Raw genomic sequence first — 26,100 nt, forward strand, 5'->3', positions numbered from 1 at the left:
ACCATTTGAAAAAGGGAGGTGGGGGAGATCTCATGTACTATCTTAAACCAGAAACTCAGGTAGGAAAGAAAAGAAGAATGGAAGCCACCACATCCTAGAAGTACTATACATGTGCTACATTGAACATTTTGAAATAAACAGAAGAAACCAACCATTGACAATGCTGATTAGCTAAATGTAACATGTTGTATAAAACTGAGAAGTGTTTTATGAAAGCATATGATCACTTAAACCAATGGAAAGCTGGGAGGAAAGTTTGATTATTGTTATGTTTTCTTTACAAGCAAAACTGAATGCTTATTAAGAGAATGGTGTAAGTAATACATAGTGACTCTTCGGCCATGTGACAACAGTAAGGTATAGGCTGTCTCTCTGTCTCTGTCTATCTGCCTCTCTCTCTCTCTCCCTCTTTCTCTGTCTCTGTCTCTCTCTCTCTCTCTGTCTGTCTTCAGAACGTTTATAGTACATGAGTAATGCTGGCACAGCATGGTTTACTGAGCTGTTCACTAGAGCTTCTAGGAGAGGACCAGTGAACATCCTTCCCTCCACACTGCTTAACTAAACAGGTCTGTGACCTTAACCAAGAACATACGTTACATTGATCTAGTGTAGAAGGTAGCAACATGCTGGTGGCAACTTGAATTCCCACAGAATAGCTGTATGAGGGATTTGAGGGATTTAACTAAAGAACCAGGCTGTTACTTGAAGCTCTTAGAGGAGAGAAAGCTCCTAGTACCAAAACCATAAATGTCTGATAGCAGCACGTTTTTCAGGAACCATCCCCATTACTGAAAAAAGTTTCTTCATCAAAAATGTTTCTCATCTAAGCCCTCATGCCAACAACCCTCCACCCCCCATGAATTGGGCTCAGAGCCCCTCATGTCAAGCTTCCCCGAACTGTAGGTAATGTGAGTTCCATGGCAATCAAAATAAAATAAAAATATTAAATAAATAATAAAATTTATTTTATTAAATACCCTATTTAATAGCTTATTAAAATAAAAAAATTGTCATCTTTCACGTAGTTAGGGTATAAACTTCTTTTTTTTTTTTTTTTTTGAGACGGAGTCTCACTGTGTCTCCCAGGCTGGAGTGCAGTGGCGCGATCTCGGCTCACTGCAAGCTCCGCCCCCCGGGTTCACGCCATTCTCCCGCCTCAGCCTCCCAAGTAGCTGGGACTACAGGCGCCCGCTACCGCGCCCGGCTAGTTTTTTGTATTTTTAGTAGAGACGGGGTTTCACCATGTTAGCCAGGATACTCTCGATCTCCTGACCTTCTGATCCACCCGCCTCGGCCTCCCAAAGTGCTGGGATTACAGGCTTGAGCCACCGCGCCCGGCCCAGGGTATAAACTTCTTCCCTCACCCTCAGATTCAGTTAATTGTCATGTCCTATCTAGCAAGACCTCTAAAATGTGTCTCTCCTCTGATAGCCATTCCCAGGCCTCTCCAGTGTCTCTCCTGTGTCTGAGACATAATGGCAAGCTGATAAGGCTGTACAGTGGCAAGGTATGAAGTAAATGATAAACTACAGGGGACACATTTTTTACATGGTTATTTCAGAAACACAATAGACACTGGCATATTACAAAGGCATATTTCAGATTTGCCTTTGAACACACTGTTTTCTGTCTCTGAAATCTCCTTCCTCTTTTGCTCCCAAGAGCATCTCTCCAAACTTAGGTTAAATGTCACTGACTTTGCGAAACTTGTTAGACTTCCCTAGGCAGATTTAGCTATCCTCTGCTTTGTCTTTGTTTAGTACTTTTCATTTTCTTCTGTTAGAGTATCTATCCTGTTCAACTATCATATAATTTTAAATAATTTAGACAAACCCAGTAGGCTGTAAGCCCTTAGCAGGGGCAGCTCATGGCATTAATCATCATATCCCCAGCACATAGTCTCATGCCTACCATCGCAGTTGCTCAATAAATATGTGCTTGAAAGTGTATATATGAGATAAAAGATTAAAATGCCCCTGGTTGTTGTCATTGTAGAATAATTTATTTGTACTCTTTCTCCAGAGTGAATTTGGTTTAACTTTCAAAAGTATATTCTAACAAGATAAAAGAATGTCTCTCTTTTGCCCTTTTAGGCGACCTCTTCAACCCAAAGCCAAAATATCCTCAGATTAAGACAGTTGATATGATTAGTGTTAGGAAAGATTTTACATAATGAGCTTTGGTTTACTTCAAGAAAATTTGGATGAATATGAGTCTCATGCAATATTTTAACATTGTAATTCATTGCTGACTCTACAGGGCAAAGGAGATCATAACCTTTAGTCCAATTTAAGGATGATGAATTGAGGTTTTTTACCAACAAGGCAGAGGATCAGAGATGTCTTGCTTCAGGTATAAAACTGCAAATTGCATCTATATTTAAAGTAAGCAAATGCACTGCCATAATAGTTGATATTTTGCTAAAGTAAGAAGTTGATGTCATTATAGTGATAGTTGCTAAAATAGAAACTAAAACTCAATTAGTTAATAAATACCTCCTCTGTGCTGTGAATTACATGATATGGGGATGATGCCAAAAATGATGCTCAGTCTGGCACTGAGATGCTTACTATCGTGTTTGAATGTTAAGAGAAAGGAAAATCACAAAGCAATAAACACATACCTCCTGGAATAAAAGAGAAGATAATCATTGATAAGTAATCCAAGAAGATATCAGGAACATGGGTCCAATTATTGGTGTGGGAATCTTAGATGGGAGAACATTATAAGCAAAGACTCTTAAAATCTCAGGGTTCTTTGCATTCTCCCTGAGGATAGCCTGATATTACAGAGAAATGCGACTTCTAGTTGGATGGTAAGCATGAGGACCCTTGCCAGAGGGCCTAAATGCACCCATGTGCAGCGATTAGCACTCTATGAAATGTCATAGGGAGATATTGTAGGTTTTTAAGCAGAGAAACAACATAATGTAAATAGAAATTTCAAAATACTCCTTTGATCATTGTGAGATGTCATGGATTTGGCAGGTACTGGAGGTAGGATGATGAACTGGGGCAACAGTCTATTGTTAAGTTTGGTTAAGTTTGGAGCAATTCTGCTACTTACATTCTTAATCTAGTTTATGGTGCTCTAACTGCTTTATTAATAGTTTCTCAGTCGTTTTTTATACCCCTAGCCTGGTCTAGGTCTGGGTCTAGTTTGGGAGTTATTTAGAACACAAATTTAACTATGACAGACATAGTTTAAATAGAGAGCATTAAGTAGTGAAAAGAACAATAGGCCAGTGGCTCTGGTCTCATTTAGCCACAACTAGCCACAGGATTGTGACATCATTTGATGTCCTCAGACTTTTCTTTCCTAATCGGGAAATGAGAGCACTGACCTATATGAAATCTAAGGTCCTTTCAAGTGAGCTTTGTGCAAACAAAATAATTAAGGGAAGCTTCTAAAATACTCTCCTTATCATTGAGCAGCTAAAATATTGAGCACATATTTTAATAAATACTAAGAGGAAGACAGCTTCCACACTTAAAATTTGGTGGAATATTCCACCCTCCTACAGGAGAGGTGGTAGGTTCATGATGACTGCAATATGCAGGCAATTACCTTTTCCAAGAATGTGTTACAATATAGAAGAAAATAGCAGAAAATTAACCCTTGTAAATGTCACAGTGTGCTTACTGTATAATTTAAGTGGTTTAAATAAAGCTACTTATTTGCATAATGATGTTTTTGAAAGATATACCTTAAAAATAACAATACTAAGCATTGATTTGAAATTAAAACGAAAATAACAAGTGTAAATTAGTCTGGAAAAGATGTCATGTCACTATATAATTAGGTATATTAATAAACATGTGGGCTATCACATATGAAGCTAAATTTAGCATGAAAATATATTTTAAGATAATGGATCTGTATTTTCTATTGAAAATTTATTCTATTTTGTTTTGCAAACATTTATAGATTTTCATCAGTTTGTTAACCTCTATAATATGGATATGACTATATTAGACAGATGTCTAAATATAAGTACCTCACTAGTATTACTTATCTAAATTGAAGTCCAAACTTGATCACTGCCTGAAATGATTTGTGGAAAATGTGGTGTGAAACATATCAGAGCACTAAGAGAAACACCAAAGATAAGGATTTCTAATGTCATAAAATCAAACAAATTATTACAATGTCTAGACAGAGTCCAGAGACATGATGGAAAATTTTTAATAAATTGGTTTCATAGACCAAACTGGACATTTGACTTAAGCATCATTTAATTTTTCAAATCAGTGAAATGATGCATAGCAGAAAGTTTAGTTACTTTAAAAAGACAGAGGAAAACGATATTTTATTCCTTGGAGTATTTTTCTTTAGCTAACAAATATAATACCCAGAACCTAGTCTATGTAGCTCTGTCATGTAGCTATCTGAGTGTTTGGTAAAAATGCAGATTCCTGGGGTTTCCTGCAGCTATATCAGGTCTCTGAACACCTTTGAAATTTGTATTTTTAACAAGTTCCTGAGGGAAGTTTATTATGCATATTTAGTGTCAAGGTCACTTTTCTAGAAGTACTCTTTTGTTCTTATCCTATTATTGGAAACTTTTACTTGTCATTTTGATTATGCATATTGGAAACAGGGTTCTGAGTTTCAAGGTTGAGTAGCAGGATTATGCTTTGGTACCTAGAAAGAGCTGGACATAGCCAGTTGTTTTATTAATCATAAGTTTCTGCCTGAAATTGAGAAAGATAATGAAATATGACCTGATGTCAATTATCAAGCTCTGTGGATAGACTGTGCATTTACATTATATAAAACAAAATAGTAGATATTGAAAACTATTCTATTTTACTTTCAGAACACAGATTTTCCCAGAATGAATTTTTTCATGAGTTGGCCTTATAATCTTTTTTTCTTCCGTAGAATCACCAAATTTATTTTAAAATTCTATAAGATTCATCATCTTTAATGTTAGGCAAAACATTCCTAATATGCTGGTACTGGCATTAATTTTTAAGCAATCACAACCTCTGCTAGTAATATTACTGTTTAGGTCAAAATATCTATCAGGAAATTCTTGAGATCACTGTCATTTATATGTAGATATAACCTTTCCACTTGCCTTTAACTGAAATAATCATTCTCTTTCACTCCAAAATGCATTACAAACAAAAATGCTGAGTTCACAAAAGGAGATGATCTCCAATTAGAAGCTAGTAGCTGTCAATAATTTACTTGATGGCAAGCACCATATCTTATTAGCTAAATACTTCTCATGACCCACAGAAGGTTTCCATGTAGTTGTTCCCAGTGATATGTAAGTCAAGGAGTGTTAGTTAAAGTTTATTGGCCCCTTGGCACTGAAGTAGGAGAAAATTATATTTAGAAATTTGGGCAGCTTTATGCTAATGAAGTTTCTTTTGAATCAGAATTTTAGACTCAGGCAACAATGGTATATTGTCTTCTTCCATGGCTTAATCAAGAATCATACTTTGTTTACATCAATACAGATGTCTATAAGTATGGTAAATTAAGTTGGTTTTCACTTCCTGAAAACCAAATCATCTTATTCGTGAGCTTCTTATCTTGTGCGCTACATGGCTTAAATAATTAATAGACAAATGTCAATGTCTTCAATTTAAATTCCCTTTTCTCTTCCAATTGTCTTCTTTCTTTTGCACTACATATTTTTTGGTGCAATATTCCTTATTATATTAAAGTTTGATTGAACTCAGAAAGGAAGGGAACTTCTCACATTTTAACAATCAAGTTTTATCATGTGGTCTTGTATTGATGGTGATTTCTTGAGGCACCAATGTTCTTCCACTACCTTGTTCCCCTGGAAATGTGTTGGTCACTGTTAGATAAATTTGAAGATTTCTTCCAGTAAAATCTTTAATGCCTTGGGGAGGTGTTAAGACTGATGAATCTGACTAATCTGACTATGGTGAAGTCTAATAAGAATTGCTTTTATAGTCAAGATGGTTCATGAGCAGATCACTTACTTACCTTTTCATGTATCTTGTCTCTCTTCTTCCTGACTCGACAGCTCCTCCTACGGTTCGTATTGTGCACTCAGGCTTGGCCTGTAACATTGAAGAGGAGCGCTACTCTGAAAGGGTCTACACTATCCGGGAAGGAGAAACCCTAGAGTTGACTTGTCTAGTCACAGGACATCCACGTCCACAGGTGAGTCCCGAACTGTGACACTGGAGAAAACACTCTCTGACTTTTCTTGGAAGTCAAAAAGTGTATATTTTAGAATATATTTAGCTAAAACTGTGTGTGTGGGGGTGTGTGTTTGTAACTCAAGTGCAAGTATATGTGCAATGCAGGACAAGAGTGTGGATTTCAGAACATTTAAACTTGAGCTATTTTTGTGTATAAGATGAAAAAAGAAATTTTTGTTTTGGTATTATGGGAAATGTAGAAGACACTTCTAAGGAAGCTGTTAAACAGACAACTACAAAAATATCTCAGTAGGATAACAATTCATATGGCAATGAGTTTATTTTAAAACGTGGAACATGATTTCATGATGACATAATTGCAACCAAGAGGTATTTGTTCTGAAGAATGTGAAGCATGAGGTCACATGTACTTTTCTCACTCCTAGTCATTTTATTCATAGAAAACCTTGAAAAACAAACAGTTGCAGATACTGTATGCACTCAGGCCTTCAGAATCATCAGCTACACCTTTCTTAAGCTAATTTTATAGAAGCAATAAAAACGGAGACTTTTAAAGGGCACTAAAATTACAACAATATGTAAAGGCAAAGCTCACGCATGGTGGCTCATGCTTACAACCTCAGCACCTTGTGAGGCTGAGGCAAGAGGATCACTTGAGGTCAGAAGCTGGTGACCAGCTTTTTGTCTCTACAAAAAAAAAAAAAAAAAAAAAAATTAAAAATCAGCTGGGCCTGGTGGTGCACACCCGTAGTCTCAGCTACTCTGGAGGCTGACGTGGAAGGATCACTTAAGCCCAGGAGATCAAGGCTGTAGGTTGTCATGACAGTACCACCACACTCCTGTCTGGGCAACAGAGAGAAACACTGTCTCAAACAACAATCAAAACAAAAAAAAAAAAAAGAGAGAGAAAACAAAATATTTGTAAGAACAAAATAGTTAGATAGAAGATAATATGTTTAGGTTTTTTATATGTATATATATGATGCAGCAATCTAATTTAGATGCAGAATATTGAGGATATTTTACTCAAAAATTGATAATTCTTATTGTCAATAACCTTACTAGCTCAAAATTCACGTTTGTAATCAACACAAGCACTATGGTAGGAAAAGTAGTCTCATTTAGTAGATAAAGTTACATATTTTAAGTATTTGTGTTACAGGAAAAAAAAAATCCAGCTAACAAAGCTACAGAGGGAAAAGTGAAGAGTAATGTGGAAATTTTATGAACTCACCATTTTAACCCTGTTTTTAACTTCTGCCATTCTTGACTCTTACTGACAGATCCTTAACTCAAGGATCTTTTTATTTACCATTTTGACTCTGAAATGATAAAAATACGCATATAAAGCATTACAGAATGAAGCATTAAATAGACAAGACCATGGCTAAAACCGAAATGGTAAAATATGCTTAATAAAACTCATGCTGTTGGTAAAATGAAAAAGAACAAAAGTAATCTAGAAAGAATAATTATTAAAAATGTTAAAAAAGGAAAACTCATGATGACTATAATTTCAAATTATAGCATTTGCTATTAAATGAAAATGGATTAAAGAATACAATTGTCTTAATGAAATTTAGATAAACACAATTTGAGCCAGGATAATTACGCTTGATAGAAAAAAAATGATTCCAAAAGACAACATACAAGGACAGACTGATGACTGATAATTGTTAAAATTTGAAACAAGGAAATGGATATGTGAAGCATTTTCATTTTAAAATTTATACAGAAAACAATGTCCAGCTAAAATAATGTTACCAAAAATTTAAACAATGATAGACTTAAGATAATATTAACTCAAAGAAAATACAGTGTTGTTATAATTTGATTATATATTTTGTTTTCCAGACATGGAATAGAAATTTCAGAGTCAAAAGTTGGGATCTAAACCCAGGAGGGTTCAAACATATTTAAAAGAGCTGTGAGGCCCAGGCGTGAAAAGCTCAAGCCTATAATCCAGCACTTTGGGAGGCCTGAGGCAGAGGCGGATCAGATCAGGAAGTCAAGGACCATCCTGGCTAACACAGGTAGAGCCCGTCTCTACTAAAAATGCAAAAAACTAGCTGAAGGCTGAGGAGTTAAGTGAGCCTATGATCCCAGCTACTCGGGAGGCTGAGGCAGGAGAATGCAGCAGGAACCAGGAGGCCGGAGCTTGATGAAGCTGAGATCAGGCCCACAGCACTCCAGCCTGGGAGTGACAAGAGGACTCAAGTCTCAAAAAATAAAAAAATAATAAAAAAATAAAGAAGCTGTAAGAGCTTTATAGAGGCAATTCTGCTTAGAGAAGGTCACAAGGCTCAATTAGTCCTTCACTGAAATTATACCTAAATTTTACACATGAACTCAAATTATATTTAAACAATCAAAAGCTATCTCATATTTCTTACACCCCAAAATTATTGCTCTGCTGCTTCTCTCTCCATCCTCCTGTCCCTTTAATATTGGAAATTTCCCATTTTCTCCATACATTTTCCCTTTTTATCATTCACAATCAGGAGTACAATCTTTGACCTCAAGACAAACCAGATTAAGTTCTGAAACGAAGAAGTAGATCATTCATTTTTTTTTTTTTTTTTCCCCTAAGCAGTTCCATTTTTGGGAAACATTTCAATGTGTTTTGATCCTAAGAAAAATGTATTGTTTTGGTATCAGTATCTTTTTATTCCTAGAATTAATTAAGGTGTTTGCAGGTGAATCAGTTTCAGCTTATATTGCCAGTTGAAAAATTAACTGGGCCTCTTCATTGTCAACAAACTGTATAAGGAAGGCTGACAGAACAGCTGGGGCTTGGCATTCTGGCCAAAGTCTAAAGGGCATGCTATTGGCAGCTGGTCTTGAGGATGATTTTTGTTGGCTGATATCAGAAAGCTGGAATGACTTTCTTGCTTGTCTAATCTGAGTATGATAGTTGGAAATGCAGTGGAAGAGAGAGGTTCCTCATTCACTCATCAGCAGATTTCTTAATCTGCTACCTATTCTTCTAGCAGTAAGAGTCATAAAGATTGTTTATTTCCAAAAGTATTATAGAGAGCATTTTTTCTAGCCTCTTTAATTTTTTATGGTGTATTGTTTAGTGATAGGTAGTGGCCTGAAGGTATTGATGTATCCAAAGAAAATAAAACAAGTGAAGGGGAGAGGTCAGTACGATGCAATAGTTGAGAGCATGATGCTGGAACCAGACTGTCTGGATGTAACTCTGGCTCCACCAGGACTAATAGTGTGACCTTGGAAAAGTTCCGTAATCTCCCAGCTTTCTTTGCCTCAGTTTTCTTTTTTATATTTCCGGGATGATAATAACTATCTTGTATCATAGAATCCTTTTGAGAGTTAAATTTATATTATGGATATATATACACACATATATTCTGTGTGTGTATATATACACATATACATATATATATATACACACACACATACATACAAATACAACTATACTTTCTTGGTACATAAGCATTGTGTCAGCATGTAATAGAAACATGTTGGCTTTATTATTTTTCAGTAATTTAGGAGCATCAACTCTAAGGTCTATATTTGGATATGTAGGTATGAAAATAAGTAGGTTTTAAAACTGGTTTTAGTATTCCTATATCCTGCTTTAAATTAGATGCATTTAAATCAATTTCAGTATTTTTTTGCGTGTTATTGCTCTGCACAGCCTATACATCTCTGTTAATTAGCCTTTTTAGCTTGCAAGGAATAGAACTATGTTCAGACTACCTCGTTTAATGAGTGTTTATTACAAAGATACATGAAGAAGTAAGAAAGAAAGAAAGAGTTTGCCAGTAAATCTAATAATCTAGTACAAACTCTAGATGTCTACAGCTTCAGAATTCAGCTACCCTCTTTCTTCCCCTCTCTGCGTCCCTTCCCTTCCCTTCCCTTCCCTTCCCTTGCCTGCCCTGCCCTGCCCTCCCCTCCCCTCCTTTCCCTTCCTCTTTCTCCTTTCTCAAAATTATCACATCAATAATTTAAATACATTATAAATATAGTCTTGTAAATGACTTAAACAGTAGGATATTTAACATAAATGTTTCTCTTCTCCTTCCGACCTGCCCTGCTTCCCAGAAGTAATAGTTCGGCATATCACCTTTCAGTTCTTGTTCGATGCATTTCCTTTATATAATTATTTATGTTCATGTTCCATTTTCAATTTTTAATAAATGAGATAATGAAAAGTATTATTCTATGACTAGAATTTTTCACTTGGCCATGTGTCCAAAACACCAAGTATGGGTCTAGCCTGGTAGTTCTTAATGTGTGGTTTCTGGAGATAATTGATTAAAAATGAAAATTCCAGATCACTTCACATTAGAAATCCCTGCATTGGGGCCAGCAATTCATGTTTTAGCAAGCCCTCCAAGTGAATCTGATGTACGCTAAAGTTTGAACCAGTGGCTTGGATCATTGTCTTCGCTCAGGCTGAATAGTTCTTTGTATGGGTGCACTGAATTTTGCTGTGAGTACTCTCAAATGTGTATAATTGCTGCTGTGTTGTTCATCATGGAATTACTTACAGATGGTCACTGTTATAAACAATCCAATGAATACTTGTAGGGTATATGTTTGTGTTGCCTGTATGTACATCTTTGTGAAATGTATGGTAGCATTGCTGTATCTTAGATTCCCTCCTCAAAATGGAATTATTTAGCCAAAGTTGAAAGGGACCTTTACTTGCTTTCTCAATGGGAGTGTTTTTTTATTTTTTTATTTTTGTCAATTTGATGGAAGAAAGTAAATTACACTCAATTGCAATTTAAATTTGCATTTTAAATCACTAGCCAATTTGAACATTTTCCCGCATGTTTATCAGTCATTTGTATATCTCTATTTTCTGGTCCTCTCTTTTCTTGCTAGTTTGCTCCTTCTTGTAGACTTGTGAAGACAAATATACTACATAAATAAATTCAATTGCTGATAAACATGTTGCCAATTGCACCTCCCAGGGTGTTACTTGTGTTTTAAGATTGTTTATGATACTTTTGTTCTCAGGTTTTTGTTTTGAAAAGAGGAATCATTTTTGGCTTATGAGTTTTGTAGCTACTTTAGCAAGATCTCCTTATATCCATTTAAGATTTGTTTTTCTGACAGCTTATAGTCATTTATGTATTTGACAATTTAATCATCAGGAAATCATTTTGTCCTTAGTATGAAGTGTTAGTTTAGTGTGCTTTCTGTCGCCTTCTTCTCTCTTTTTCCCTCTTGCCCTTATATAAATAGGATGGTCAATATTCCACTGGACAGCTTCAAAATGCTCTTTTTAGCATTAACAAAATTACATTAGTCTGCACCTTTCTGTTATTCTTTTCTGTACCAATTCCATTCCATTTTACCTTCTACAGCTTTACTATATATGTAAAAAATATAAATAATATATAAATATTAATATATAATATATAGTATTATATATAAAATATATTATTTAATATATAATATAGTAAATAATATATAAAATATAACATATAATATTCAATGTATATTATATAATACATAAAATATAACATAATATTTAATATATTATATAATATATATTATTTTATATATACTATGTGATAAAATAGATATAATTTATATAATAAAATTAATATAATTAATAAAATATATACATATATACCTATATATGTGTGTGTGTGTGTATATATGTTTAGACAGCGGCTCACTCTGTCACTCAGGCTGGAGTGCAGTGGCACAATTTCGGCTAACTGCAACCTCTGCCTCTCGGGTTCAAGCGGTTCTCCTGTCTCAGTGTACTGAGTAGTTGGGATTACAGGCACACACCACTACCCCTGGCTAATTTTTGTATTTTTAATAGAGACGGGGTTTCCCCATGTTGGCCAGGTTGGTCTCAAAACTCCTGATCTCAGGTGATCCACGCCTCAGCCTCCCAAAGTGCTAGGATTACAGTTGTGAGCTACTGCGCCTGGCCTATAATATATTTTGATATATAAACAAGCAGGTCATTCCTTTATAGTTGTTTTAAAATATTTCCTCCGTTGACCTCAAACATTTTTTTATCTACCCTATGAATTAGAAAATATGATTTTCATGTTCTCCACCCAAATAAATGTTGAGATTTTAGTTACATTGCATTATTCTTGCAATGAGGTCGTATGTAGAAAGCATGACCGGCTTTTAAAAGGAAGTTCTCAGTAGAAATACTGAACATTTGAACTTTTAAATTTCAGACTTCTCAGATAGCAATACAGTTTAATTGTAACCAGTATAATGTGTGGGTCTTTGAATTTCTTTTAATAATAAACATAGGTATGCCTGTTTGCAAGGTTGGAAGATACTGACCTTCTCCTTTCAAAACAAAACAAAGAAAAAAATGTGCATCAATCAAAGCAGCTCTGCTTTTCTTCATTTTATATGCTGACTTGCTGGGTACGATTTCATTTGAATAATATTTTTCATCACTAAAATATTTTTGAAAGCCACTCTTTAAAAATAATTATGTAAATCCAAAACACTAGGAAGCATTAAAATTGTCTACTAGTTTATTACACCTTAACCTTAGTGAGCATTTGCTTTTTGCATAAAAAAACTAGGCTGGGCCATTTTTCAATTTTAGAATAGAATTGTATTCAGTCATTTGATTGTTGTATAAATGCATTTTTAACTACCAAGGCTGTTGCAGAGTTATTGATGCTTTTGTCCTTGTTAATCTTCTCTGCAGATTCTCAAATGGTAATCTTATCATGATAAAAATCTTACAAATGTTAGTAGCCAGTTCTTCAGTTCGAAACCATTAGTGCTATGTGTATTGTTCTTTGCAGATATTTTATATATCTTGATTCATATTCCTCTACTTTTTTTCTAATTTAGTCTATTAATTTTTTTTACAAAATGAGAATGCATGCACTTGAATAAGAAACATACTAGATATTTGGATTTATCTCCAATTAATGTGGGCAGGTTTAGGTTCTGCTATAATCAATTATTATATTAATTCTTTTTTGTGTTTTATAAAATTAATATAATTTGCTTTTTTCCATCTGTGATAAACATATCTAGACTGAACTGTCTGCTACATCATGTTAGAGAGTTTCCAACTAAAATAACTAATATTTTTTCAAATAATCTTTGGATAAGATGTGGAAAATGTTTAGAATAAGCATCCAAATATTTATTTTAAAAAAAATTTCACATCAGCTGGGTGTGGTGGCTCACTCATGTAATCCCAGGACCTTGGGAGGCCGAGATAGGCAGATTGCTTGAGCTCAGGAGTTCGAGACCAGCCTGGGCAACATGGCAAAACCTCGTCTTTATTTTATTTTATTTTTTTTTTGAGACGGAGTCTCACTGTGTCTCCCAGGCTGGAGTGCAGTGGCGCGATCTCGGCTCACTGCAAGCTCCGCCCCCCGGGTTCACGCCATTCTCCCGCCTCAGCCTCCCAAGTAGCTGGGACTACAGGCGCCCGCTACCGCGCCCGGCTAGTTTTTTGTATTTTTAGTAGAGACAGGGTTTCACCATGTTAGCCAGGATAGTCTCGATCTCCTGACCTTGTGATCCACCCGCCTCGGCCTCCCAAAGTGCTGGGATTACAGGCTTGAGCCACCGCGCCCGGCCTAAAACCTCGTCTTTACAAAGAAATAAAAAAAAAAATTAGCCAGATGTGGTGACATTTGCCTGTAGTTCCAGCTACTTGGGATGCTGAGGTGGGAGGATTGCTTGAGCCTGGGGAAGTGTAAGCTTCATTGAGCCCTGATCTTGCCTAGGCGAAAGAGCAAAAGCCTGTCTCAAAAAAAAAAAAAAAAAAAAAAAAGATTGCCATATCAATGGCTGCTTTCACAATCCCTGTCCCTGCCTCATATACCTAGTCCCATCTCCAGGTGATGTACATCTTTATTAAGTACATGGTTACATGAGTAAATGTATTTAGCATAACTTGTTTAGGATGAAACACTTAGAGTCTTCCTTATAGTCTTCAAATAGTTTTGTTTCCATTTATTTTTATATAGAATAAGAAAGGCTTTTTGGGGTCAACACTTTAACATACTCCTAAATTGCTAATACTTTTTATTCTCAGTGTATCAGCATCAACCAAATATTTTTAGAAATTTTATTAAAATTCTCAGGAAAAGTTATTTTTGTTCATCAGAAGATTTACCTATCTACTATTCTCTCTGAATTCATCTTTTGTTTAATTTTATGAACAATCTAAAACATCTCATTCATTCCAGATACTATCTCAAAAAAAAAAAAAAAAATTGTCAGTGTAATTAATGAGACAATACGTGTAGATCATTTGACAGAGTGCCTAGCACAACATAAATGCTTAGTAAATGATAATCGTATTTGTGATTGAGTCATTGATACCACATAATAATTTATTTACAAACTTTATAAGCTCTTACTGTTATTACTATATACTTACATTTAACTCAATAAAGTAGGTGGATATTCTTTCCTGTCCCATTGAAATTTGTCTCTCTCTATGCCTGGATTTGGCCACTGGACTTTGAGGTAGCGGTAATGTGGGTCTAGAGTGTGATGATGGGGGGCTAGGAAGAATTTAAGGATAAAGTACTCTTCCATGACTTGGGTTAATTATGAGTAAGAATACCTGGAGCTAGTCCTAATATGCTGTTAGTTCTTTGAAATTTAAACATCATGAGGACTCATGGTAAGTGAGCTAGAGATACAGAGCTACCTTCACAGAATATTAAAACTTAGAAGACTCAGGGAGGTGGGAATGTTAGCACATATTTATTATATGAGGCTTGTTTTTAGAGAATTCCCAAGGCATTCACTGTGAGAAATGCAGTAGTCAGATGGACACTGGCATCTATGAAAAGCTCAGGGTGACTGTCCTCTGTAGCCCAGGGTGTAGTAGGAGATGCTACCATAGTACAAGGATCTCTAAACTCAATGGTCTGATTCTGCCATTTTCAGAAATGGCAGAAGTTTAGTAGTAACACTTTACCAGCAGACTCAATATTGATATCGATAGTGTGAAGAGCAACAAGGTCAGAATAGCAACCGGAATTCTTTTATCAACAAGGGTTTATGACACAAGGATAGCTGACTAGAGTAGTACTTGATGTATCTAAAAAGACAAAAATGACACCTTGAGGAAGTAGACATTTTCTGCTATAATAGAAGATCACAGTCATTCATCCAGTTTCCAAATTTAAACTAGTTCATGGAGCCAACTCTTACTGGTTGAAAGGGAAACCAGGTTTTCTTAAAGAAAGACCTAGCAATATCACTGAAAGTTACACAAAAAAATGCTGTCTCAATCCTTCCTTAAAAGGACTTATGGCCATTTTACATAGCAATTTACACTGGAAAAAGTGAACTAGCAAAGCCTTTTGAGGGCTCTGAAAGGTACAGAGCCTGAGCTAGCACTGACATCAGTAGTCTTGTAATGCTAATAGAGTTAGAATGGGGGTTTGAGGAAGACAAGAGATAAATGGAGTCCTAGCCTAGGTAAATGGATTGATCTATGATTATTTCCCCAGACTCCAAAGTACATAATTGGGACCCACATGCTTGGCAACAAGCAGGATCCTCACACTGGTTCTATGACCCTTGGAATAAGTCAGAATCATTTTAGTAGAAAAGACCTAGTGGAATCCTATAAAACTGTTCTTCCCAAACCAATGTATGAAATCATCAGTAACACTCCTTCCCAGGAGAAACTTCAGAGATTATATGCTACCATCAAAGATTTAACAGTGAAGGAGTCATAGTCTCCATCATGCACCTGTTCACTTCACATGTAAAGTAACTAAAAAGTCAGGCGTATTATGATATATGATAGCTTATGGTTAACAACCAAACCAAAGCAGCTGCTGGATCAGATGTGGTGTCTTCACTGGAACAACACCACACCCCTGGCACTAGCTGGTATGCAGCTAGTAATCTAACAAATGCATGCTTTTTAATTCTTATCATGAAAGAGAATTTAGAAGTTTGTTCTTATGTGGGATAGACAGCAATCCACATGTACATCTCTGCCTTAGATCAGGGCTAACACTCACTCTCTGTAACATTACAGTGCACAAGGAACTTGATTGTCTTGGTAACCTATAGACGATTACACAGATGGTCTCCTAACATGATTGTTCAACTTTACAATGGTGCAAAAGTCATAAGCATTCAGCAGAAATCTTACTTTGAATTTTGAATTTTGACTTTTTCCCAGGCTAGTGATATGCAGTACGATACTCTCTTGTGATGAGAGGCAGTGGCAGCGAGCTTCAGCTCTCAGACAACCATGTAATACTGATAATCTACAGTATATTGTGTAGCCAGATGATTTTGCCTAACTGTGGGCTAATGTAAGTGTTCTAAACATGTTTAAGATAGGCTAGGCTACACTATGACATTTGGTAGGTTAGATGTATTAAGTGCATTTTCAACTCACAATATTTTCAAGTTGCAATGAGGCTATCAGGAGACAACCCCATTACAAGTTGAGAAGCATCTGTACCGGTCCATTGTATTGATTACACCATGGCATTTTTTACCTTTGTGAACAGGAAGCAGTGAGTAGTCTGGGTGCCATAGTAAGCTGTGTGCATAAGAGAAGGTGGTAAAAGTTGTTGCTCTTCACAAATCCTATCACTAAGAATGGGGTGCACAATAAGACAGACCGTTGGATTCTATGGGCTGCATATACTACATTTAAAATATATCTCCAAGTCATTGTATCAGTTAATTTTGAAGGCTGTCAGTTTCAAGTAGGGCTCAGAGCAAGAAAGTGTTCTGGAGCAAGTCCAGCTTTGAGTGAAAATCGCCTTACTGCTCAGGCAATACAACCGAGCTGCTTTGATGTTGGATAAAGATGCTGTGTAGATTCTTCAGTAAGTCTAAGAAGAGCATCACAGCACAGAGCTTTAGATTTTGGAGCAAGACTAAACTTTCTGCAGCAAAGTGCTAATTACCATTTGAAAAGCATCTGTTTGGTTAATTAAAAGTAGGTTTTAGTTGATACATGCTCCCTTTGTTGTCCCTTGGTCAGGGAGTTCTGGGGCACATTCTACATGCCTTGTCAGAGATTCACAGTAGAATAGAGCCTGTTACTCTCGGCAATGACCAAAGGAATCACACTTTCTTACATTTGTTTTTCTTCATTCTTTGTATCACTGTTCTAAATCCCCTACTTGGTTTCCCTGGGATTATTTCCCAAAATAAACTATGTTTTTATAGAATTTTATCCCACATTTCCTTTTCCGAGCCAAAAGAATAAGACACTACAAATCTTCTGGACCCAAGCTCAATGAGGAGTGTATCCATACATGTGACTCTAGTATCTTCTTCCTTGCTGCTGACCTGTGTTGCTTAACTGTGGTTCGGAATTATTGTACTTTTATTTTTCTTAAAGGCTTGTAAAGAAAAGCCATAAGTCATTAGCCAGGGTATAATGCTTAGTGAAATTTTGTTTTTATTTCTTAAGACCTTTATGTAACAGAATTAGCATGAACATATTTCTACATCTGTCTGGCCTGCTATAACAAAATAACATGGCCGGGCGCGGTGGCTCAAGCCTGTAATCCCAGCACTTTGGGAGGCCGAGATGGGCGGATCACGAGGTCAGGAGATCGAGACCATCCTGGCTAACACAGTGAAACCCCATCTCTACTAAAAAAATACAAAAAACTAGCCGGGCGACGTGGCAGGCGCCTGTAGTCCCAAATACTCCGGAGGCTGAGGCAGGAGAATGGCGTAAACCCGGGAGGCGGAGGTTGCAGTGAGCTGAGATCCGGCCACTGCACTCCAGCCTGGGCGACAGAGCCAGACTCCGTCTCAAAAAAACAAAACAAAACAAAACAAAACAAAAAAAACCACAAAATAACATAAACTGGGTAGCTTATAAACAATATAAATTTATTTTTCACAGTCTTAGGGGCTCAGCAATCCAAGATTAAGGTACCTGCAGATCCCATGTATGATGAGGACTTGCTCATACTTGTTCTCCTTTGTATTCTAATCTCATATGGCAGAAAGGGTGCACAAGCTCTTTGGAGTCTCCTTTATAAGGGGACTAATCCCATTCATGAGGCCTCTACCCTCATGACCTAATCACCTCCTAAAGGCCCCATCTACTAATACCATCCTACTGGGGATTAGGATTCCAAAATATGAATGAATTCTGGGGAGGGACACAGATATTCAGAGCATAGCAGTATAGGCTATATTTTCATTGTTTGTTCTTCTCATCTCTTAAAAAAATGTCTTTTACTTGAACTAAATCTAAGCATTTTAAGTTTGCAAGTTCATGCCCAAGGAATTTTGTGTGATAGAGATTTATGATATAAACACAGAGTAAGCATTTGTTTGATCCTAACAATTTTGCCACTCACATTGTCTGATGGTCAAATTTGGATCATGTGGGAGCTCAGAAAATGGATCTCAAACCTCAGAATCAAAATAATTAGGTATACAACTTAGTTGAAAATTTGAAATTAGATGTCTCCTTGTGAAATCTATATATTTTAATGAAAAATATTATACAGGTAGAAGGATAAGATAAGGACCATTGTTTTACTACAAGACTTAATATGAAATAAGTATGTGAAGATTTTCGGGCATTTCAAGAAGAAAAAAATACTGTCTGTCAACATAGAACTGAGAATCTATTGATTGTGTTGTTTATAGTTATAAATACATCATTTTAAGGAAAACAGTTGCAGTTTCTTTAATGTGGAAATTCTGAACAGTTACATGAACATCAATGAATTGAATTTTGTGTTTTTATTATTAGAAGACTCTTATTGACATCATTCAGAAATGTATTATTTAAGTGGGAAGATCACTAAATGGCAAATATTTCACAATATGTTTTTTCCTCAGATTAACCAACTTTACCATAGCCTGAAGAGAGTTTTTAAATCATGAAATGATAATCAAATTAATTGATCCAGTTTATGAGTCTATATTATGTATACACCTTAAGTATGAGAGAGAGAGAGTGTGAGTGTGTGTGTGTATATATGAAAGTCCAGAAAGTATGAGTTATTTGTTACATCCACCCCTACTATTTTAAAAAGGTAGCATGAAATAAATATTGTAGCAATCTATTTGTGGTCCTATTGGACACAATTTATCCTTTTCACTTTTGGTTATCACATTAAAGATGCCAATTAAGACAATTAATTCACTTGCGTTTTCATATCTGTAATCTAATGAAACACTCATTAAAATGACTTTAAAGGAGGTTTCAGACTTAAGTTTAATAATTTAACTTACAAATATAGAAAATACTGCCTATCTGCTTCTATGCAAAGGAATATGCCATCAGTGGTAATTAATAATCTATACAACTGCTGGTTGTAAACATGATACATTTATTCTAAATTAGGTTCATCCCAGCCATTTTCTGAAAAGCTGCAAGATACTTCAAACAAAATCAATAAGGAATAACAATCTTTCTGTGATCTGAAAAAGTTAACTTATACTACACAAGGAAAGTGCTTATAAAATGTATTTCCAGAACTGAAAAATAAGAAAACAGTTATTAAGAATGATTCTATCAATTCTTTTTTAAGGAATTGTTAATCTTTTATTTTAACTTCCTTTTAATGCCAAGATCTTAACAAAAAACTAAAAATAACATTTATTTTCCTGGCAGTTTTATCCTTTTCCATCAGCAAACATTGATTTCTTCCCTTTTTCTGCTTCTTGTGGTACATGAGAAAACATTATCCTCTACAACCTGGCCCCTTCTTGTTTACTTACTCGCCTTTGGCAGAAATCATTAAATGATGTTGGATAAGCTTGAGCAGAACACAACCCTTAGTTAATTAGTGCCTTCTCTGGTGGATTTCATAGAGATTCTGTATTTTTAAAAATTAACTTTTGTGCGTCTGGGTCGGCAATATGATATCAAATTTATGTGATTTGTTGTGTGTTGATATGATACGTAATCAGAACAACTCTCCATTTTGAATAACTCTTTGTGGTGTCTTCAGGAAGATGTACGGTAGTCAGTCAAACTTACAGGTCATTTTGAAAAGAATTTTCTGAAATAGCACAAAAGCATGATATCTGTTACTGTACAGAATGAATGTAAACACATTTCGTGATGTATGTAAATTTTACATCAGCTAACATCCAGTATGAGTCTAAATGGTTCTCCAATTTCAAAATCGGGCAAGTGCCTGAATTCCATGATAGTGCCTTGTATTGCTTCCCTTGGGCTGCCATAAGAAAGTATCACAAAGAAAGTTCTTAAAACAGGAATGTATATCCTCACTGTTTGGAGGCTAGAATTCTGAAATTAGGATGCCAGGAGGGCCTTTGTCCCTCCGAGATTCTGGGTGGAATCCTTCCTTGCCTCTTCCTAGCTTCTGGGGGTAACTGGCAATCCTAGGTGTCCCATGGTTTTCAGCTGCATCACTCCAATATCTGCCTCTGTTATCACATACCTGTCTGCACGTGGGGTTTTCCTCTTCTTGTAATGACACCGGTGGATTGGATTAAGGGCTCACACCCTATTCCAGTATCCTTATCTCAACTAGTTATAGCTGCAACACGCTACTTCCAAATAACATCACATTCTGAGGTACTAGGAATTAGAACTTCAGTGTATGTTTTAGGGGCCCATAATCAACCTGTAACATATCTTACTTATTCATTGAAATTAGATAATCCATACTCTTACTGAACAAATTCTGGAGCTACCTTTACAGGGTCTATTGTACAGCACTGTGACTATACTTAATAATAATATGTTGTATACTTGAAAATTGCTAAAGAGGTAGATCTTATATGAAAACTATGTGAAGCAATGGATATATTAATTAACTTGATTTAACCACTTTACAATGTATACATATATCAAAACATCACATTGTACACTATAAATATATAATTCATATTTTTCAACTATTTGTTGATAAAATATTAATAAATAGAACGTGATCAATATGACTAGTGTGCATCATTACTATTGAAGGAAGTGACAGTGCTTTTCCTACTGACTGTATTTGTGGTCCCTTCTACTTGTTCCCACCCCTTCATCTTGGCTAACTAAGTAAACACCTTATTTGTCACCTCTTCCCAAAAGCTTTGGTTGGTTTAAGAAGCTTGGCTAAGTGCTTCTTCCATGTGCAGAGAATACCTGGCCACTTCCCTACTATCATATATCACAGGACGCTGTTTTGGGGAGTGAGTGAGATTATAGGCTTTGGAGTTAAACAGCATGGTTTTAAATTCTACTGTCTCCACTTTCTAGCTCTATGAATTTGGTTAATTTATTTAACCTCTCTTTTACTTGTCTTCCTCTTGTGTAACATGAGAATAGTTATAGTACTTATATAATAGAGTTCTTTAATGATCAAATAAAGTCATACTTGGAAAGACTTAAAACTCTGGATAATAATGATTATGGTAGAATTATAAAAGAATAATCAAATTATTTTCAAATTTTCTGTCTTTCAGTGAACTATAAATTCCTAGAGAACAGGGACTTCATGTTGCATTCTCGTTTTCTATGATAGTAAAGTGTGTGTGTGTGTGTGTGTGTGTGTGTGTGTGCGTGTGTATAATGATATGCCTGAGATGGTCCTGGTTTGTGGCTGTTGTTCCACTATACTTTTCAAAAGCATTCTCTCTCTAGTTCAAAAAGTATCCTGCTCTGGAGGATAAAATATATGGGACCTATTGCATCTCCATTCACAATAGCCAAGATACAGAATCAACCAAAATGCCCTCCAGTGGATATGTCCTCCAGCAAATGAATAGATAATGGACATGTGGTGTATAAACACACAATGGAATGTTATGCCACCCACACAAAAAAAGAATGAAATCACATCATTTGCTACACAATGGATGGAACTGGAGGTCATTATGTTAAGTGAAATAAACCAGGCACAGAAAGACAGATGTCACATGTTCTCATTAACATGTGGGAGCTAAAAATAAACTAATCTCATAGAAGCAGTGAATAGAATGGAGGTTACCAGAGGCCAGGGAGGGTAATAGGGAAGGCAGGATAAAGAGGATTCGGTTAGTGTGTAAAACACACAGTTTGATAGAAGGAATAAGATCTAATGTTTGGTAGCACAATAGGGTGACTGTGGTTCACAATAATTTTTTGTACATTTCAAAACAATACAAACAGTAGATCGGGAGTGTTCCTAACTTAAATAAATGATTAATGAGGTGATTGGTACTTCCAATTACCCAGATTTGATTATTACACACTGTATGCTTGTATCAAAACATCACAAAAACTCCACAAATATGTAAAAGTATTAGGTATCCATAAAAATTAAAAAGAATTAAAAGTCATATATATATATATATCACAAACACACACATATACACGCAAACACACACACACACACACACAGGACCCTAAACATAAAAGCTTCACACGTAGAAGGTCTCAAATATTTATTTAATGAGTGAGTATGACAGGCATTATTACTTTGGAGTCAAATGGCATGGTTTTAAATTCTAATGTCTCCACTTTGTAGGCCTGTGAATTTGGTTAATTTAGTATTTTAATGAATTATGCTGCTTTTGGAAAATACTAAATTGTATTTGCCTGTGCTTCTGCCATTTACCTCTAAGAATTAGCATTTAATAAGGAAATCTTCCGATTCACTTATGTCCATGAGGTACTGTTGGAAGCCATATACCTCAATGTCTGTAGGGATGTATTAAATGCTCCCTTAATGGCTTAGAACACTTAATTTGTCTTCTTATTTTGTTACCCAGCTTGGACTTAAAGACACTTGGGAAATGAGACTCAATAATATGAAGCTATTAAAGCTCTTCAGTCAGAGAAAATTGTAGCTTTAAACCCTCTACGTCACTTCTGACAACAGAACACAGTTTTTTTTTTTTTTTTTTTGAGACGGAGTCTTGCTCTGTCGCCCAGGCTGGAGTGCAGTGGCCGGATCTCAGCTCACTGCAAGCTCCGCCTCCTGGGTTCACGCCATTCTCCTGCCTCAGCCTCCCGAGTAGCTGGGACTACAGGCGCCCGCCACCTCGCCCGGCTAGTTTTTTGTATTTTTTAGTAGAGACGGGGTTTCACCGTGTTAGGCAGGATGGTCTCGATCTCCTGACGTTGTGATCCACCTGTCTCGGCCTCCCAAAGTGCTGGGATTACAGGCTTGAGCCACCGTGCCCGGCCCAGAACACAGTTTTAAGTACAGATGTAATGGTGAAACATTGGGATCTCAAGTCACTGGAACATATTCACAAAGTACTAGATTTTTAGACAAATATCTCTAAATTTACTGCTTATAATTTATTGCTTACACCAAACTAAAAAGTTATAATCCTATGTCTTAATAATACAGAGATGATGAAAACTTGGTTTTTGTCAGAAAAGGAAAAAAAAATCAAGTTAGTAGAAAATAAAAGAGTTACAAAAAGTGTATGCTAAAACATTCAGCTTCATACTGACAACTAGCCATAGTTAATTTTGCAAGAAGGCTTTGAGGGGACATTGTCTCTGTTTGGCACAAAACAGAAAACCCAAGGGTAAATTAAATTCCTCTATAGGCAGAGAGAATTTGGATGCATGAAATAGGATGCATGAGTGATCCATAAGTTGTATATTCTAAGAAGTATAAACTTCTCTAACATATCTTTGAATACCCTCTCTGGAGAGCAACATATTGACTTGGCCAATATGTTGGTTAACAGAATTGGTAAATGTTCCAATATTGTGATGACACTCTGTAGCATTATGTTTAGTAGTTTCAACATTGCTAAGCATTTAGTCCACCTCTGTAGTGATATGGTATGTTCATGAATTAAACTAAAAACTACATTTAATATACTATTAGACATACAGATAAGCTAAGTCGGTAGCTGCCTAGGTACAGGCAGACAGTCAAAGAGATAACATCTGGGTAATGCCGGCTTGCTTCTTAGGCAGTTATACACAGGACAGCATTAACCTTGGCAAAATAAGGCCACTCCAGGTTCTAATATTCATTTTACAAGTTCATAAATATGGTTTTGTTAGTATCATGGCAGTAGATTAGAGATGGGTTTGCATTTTCCAGACTCATAAAGGCTGACACATGTACAAACGATCCAAAAATCAGGTTGGGTACATTTCTCACTATGTATGAGAAATAATGAGAATGCATGCAAGTCAACCAAAGAACCAAATAGTAATCAGGTTGACAAGCAAAAACTTTTGACTGGGGTACCTGAAGGCCATCTTACCTACTGTGGAGTAGGAAACCATGGGCTTGAGTCCAATAGCAAAGAGTTTCTCTCTCAGACAGTTCTCAAATAGGTACTACTTGCCAAGCTGTCCTCCCACAAGCTTGTTTTTTCATTCTCAGGGCTGACCAATTACTGCTTTGACTGACACATTCTTTCTTTAGCCATATTAATATTAATACATTCAGTCACATTACACTCAAGTCACAGAGATGTGTTAACAATTTGGCTTCATTAAGCTGACTTTGCATGTCTCTATTCCAGATTGTACTTAATTAATCATAACTGCCCTCTCTGAGGATAGTCTCTTTTAAGTTCTTTAGGATGGGTGCTTCTTATTATATTTTATTAGAAAAACAAAATTTTGATGAAACTTTGATTTTATCTTATTTGTTCCTCTGCATTTCATGAATATGCAGACTAAGGCTAGAAAAATTAAGTGACAAGACCAAGGTCACGTAGTTTGTTGGGGACAGAGGCTAGATTACCAGGTAGCTACCAAAGTGCTGACTTCACGTTGCTTCCACTCTACTGCTCTATGTCTTCACACGTTTATACACTTTCTGTCCCCTTTTTAGGACTTGTATACTTTTCAGCTTTGTAGACTGAAATGATCTTACTTGACTTGTTTAGATTTTATTATCATCACCCATCAAAAGCACAGCCAATGTAACTAACTCCAGGACTTTTCCACTGCCCTGCTATTTATTTATTAAAACAACTATAGAAAGGAAAGCTGGTGGTTAATTTTAATTTTTATTTTTTTAAATAGCACTACAGGATTATCATCATTTCTTAAAAGACAAAGCAAAAACAAAAGTATATTCACCTGAAAATGGGGTTTGAGAACTTGACAATGACAAGCACCTAGCATCAAAAATATTTACATTTATGGCACATTGCATAATTGTTTCTCTCTTTGGAATTTTATTTACGGTCTACCCGGTGGCTTTTGTAAGTTGCATCAAATGTAACAAAATGGTATTCATGTAATGTTTATTCCTAACTTCACTGCAGATGCATGAAGAATATATATGTATAAGGTTATGTTCTAGGTGACATGCAAAACACACACAAAGTGAACCCTATCACAAAATATTAAAATTTTAAATTTTATTGCATTAAATAGCAGAAAATAGAGTTGAGTGAAGCATCTTCTCAGAAGAGCATGCCAGTATTCATGCTATCCCTTTCCAAATCTCATTTTAATTCACTTTTCTTGAAAATAGAGGACTGATTGAAATTCCATTCATTCTTTGTGAACTTTTGCCCTCATCTACCAACTTACTGCCCTTCCCCTCAATATATTTTCCTTTCTTTTGCTTTCTGTTTCTTTCCCTAACCCTCACTTCTCCTCCCTTTCTCTGTTACCACAATCTATACATTTAAAAGAAGCATTCAGTATTTGCCCAAAATTAATAGCCGTAAGCATAAAAATGGAACAAAGACCTTTGATATGTGATGACTTCATCACTAAAGAGATTTTTGGAGTGTACATTTGAACAATAGACATTTTCACTGCCTTTCCATTTTAAAAACGTATATTTATTTATTTATTTATTTATTAAAGCCAGGATCTTTTATCTGTCGCTCAGGCTGGAGTGCAGTGGCATGATCATAGCTCATTGCAGCCTCAACTCCTGGGCTCAAGCAATCTTCCTACCTTAGCCTCCTGAGTAGCTGGGATTACAGGCACAAGCCGCCACACCCAGCTAGTCCATTCTTAATATTCACGTGTATTTTACATTTTTTTAAAGATGACGGGTTGTATAGAACAGAATATCCGTTTCCTTTTTTTTTT

The 26,100-nt window shown here is 35.9% G+C and overlaps 1 protein-coding gene across 3 annotated transcripts in view; it reads left to right on the forward strand.

Moving 5' to 3' along the window:
* Window positions 1-26,100, forward strand: part of MDGA2 (MAM domain containing glycosylphosphatidylinositol anchor 2) — an 840,045-nt gene that overhangs the window by 386,523 nt on the left and 427,422 nt on the right. For 2 of the 3 annotated variants that reach the window (XM_009211479.4, XM_009211478.4), the window contains exon 2: window positions 6,011-6,150. In XM_009211479.4, the coding sequence (XP_009209743.3) occupies window positions 6,011-6,150 (140 nt within the window). Of the gene's footprint in view, window positions 1-6,008; window positions 6,151-26,100 lie in introns of those variants that run through there. The other variant, XM_003901752.5, reaches the window with a different exon arrangement.

The sequence above is a fragment of the Papio anubis genome, chromosome 7 (genome assembly GCF_008728515.1).
Source record: "Papio anubis isolate 15944 chromosome 7, Panubis1.0, whole genome shotgun sequence".
NCBI classification, from domain to species: Eukaryota; Metazoa; Chordata; class Mammalia; order Primates; family Cercopithecidae; genus Papio; species Papio anubis.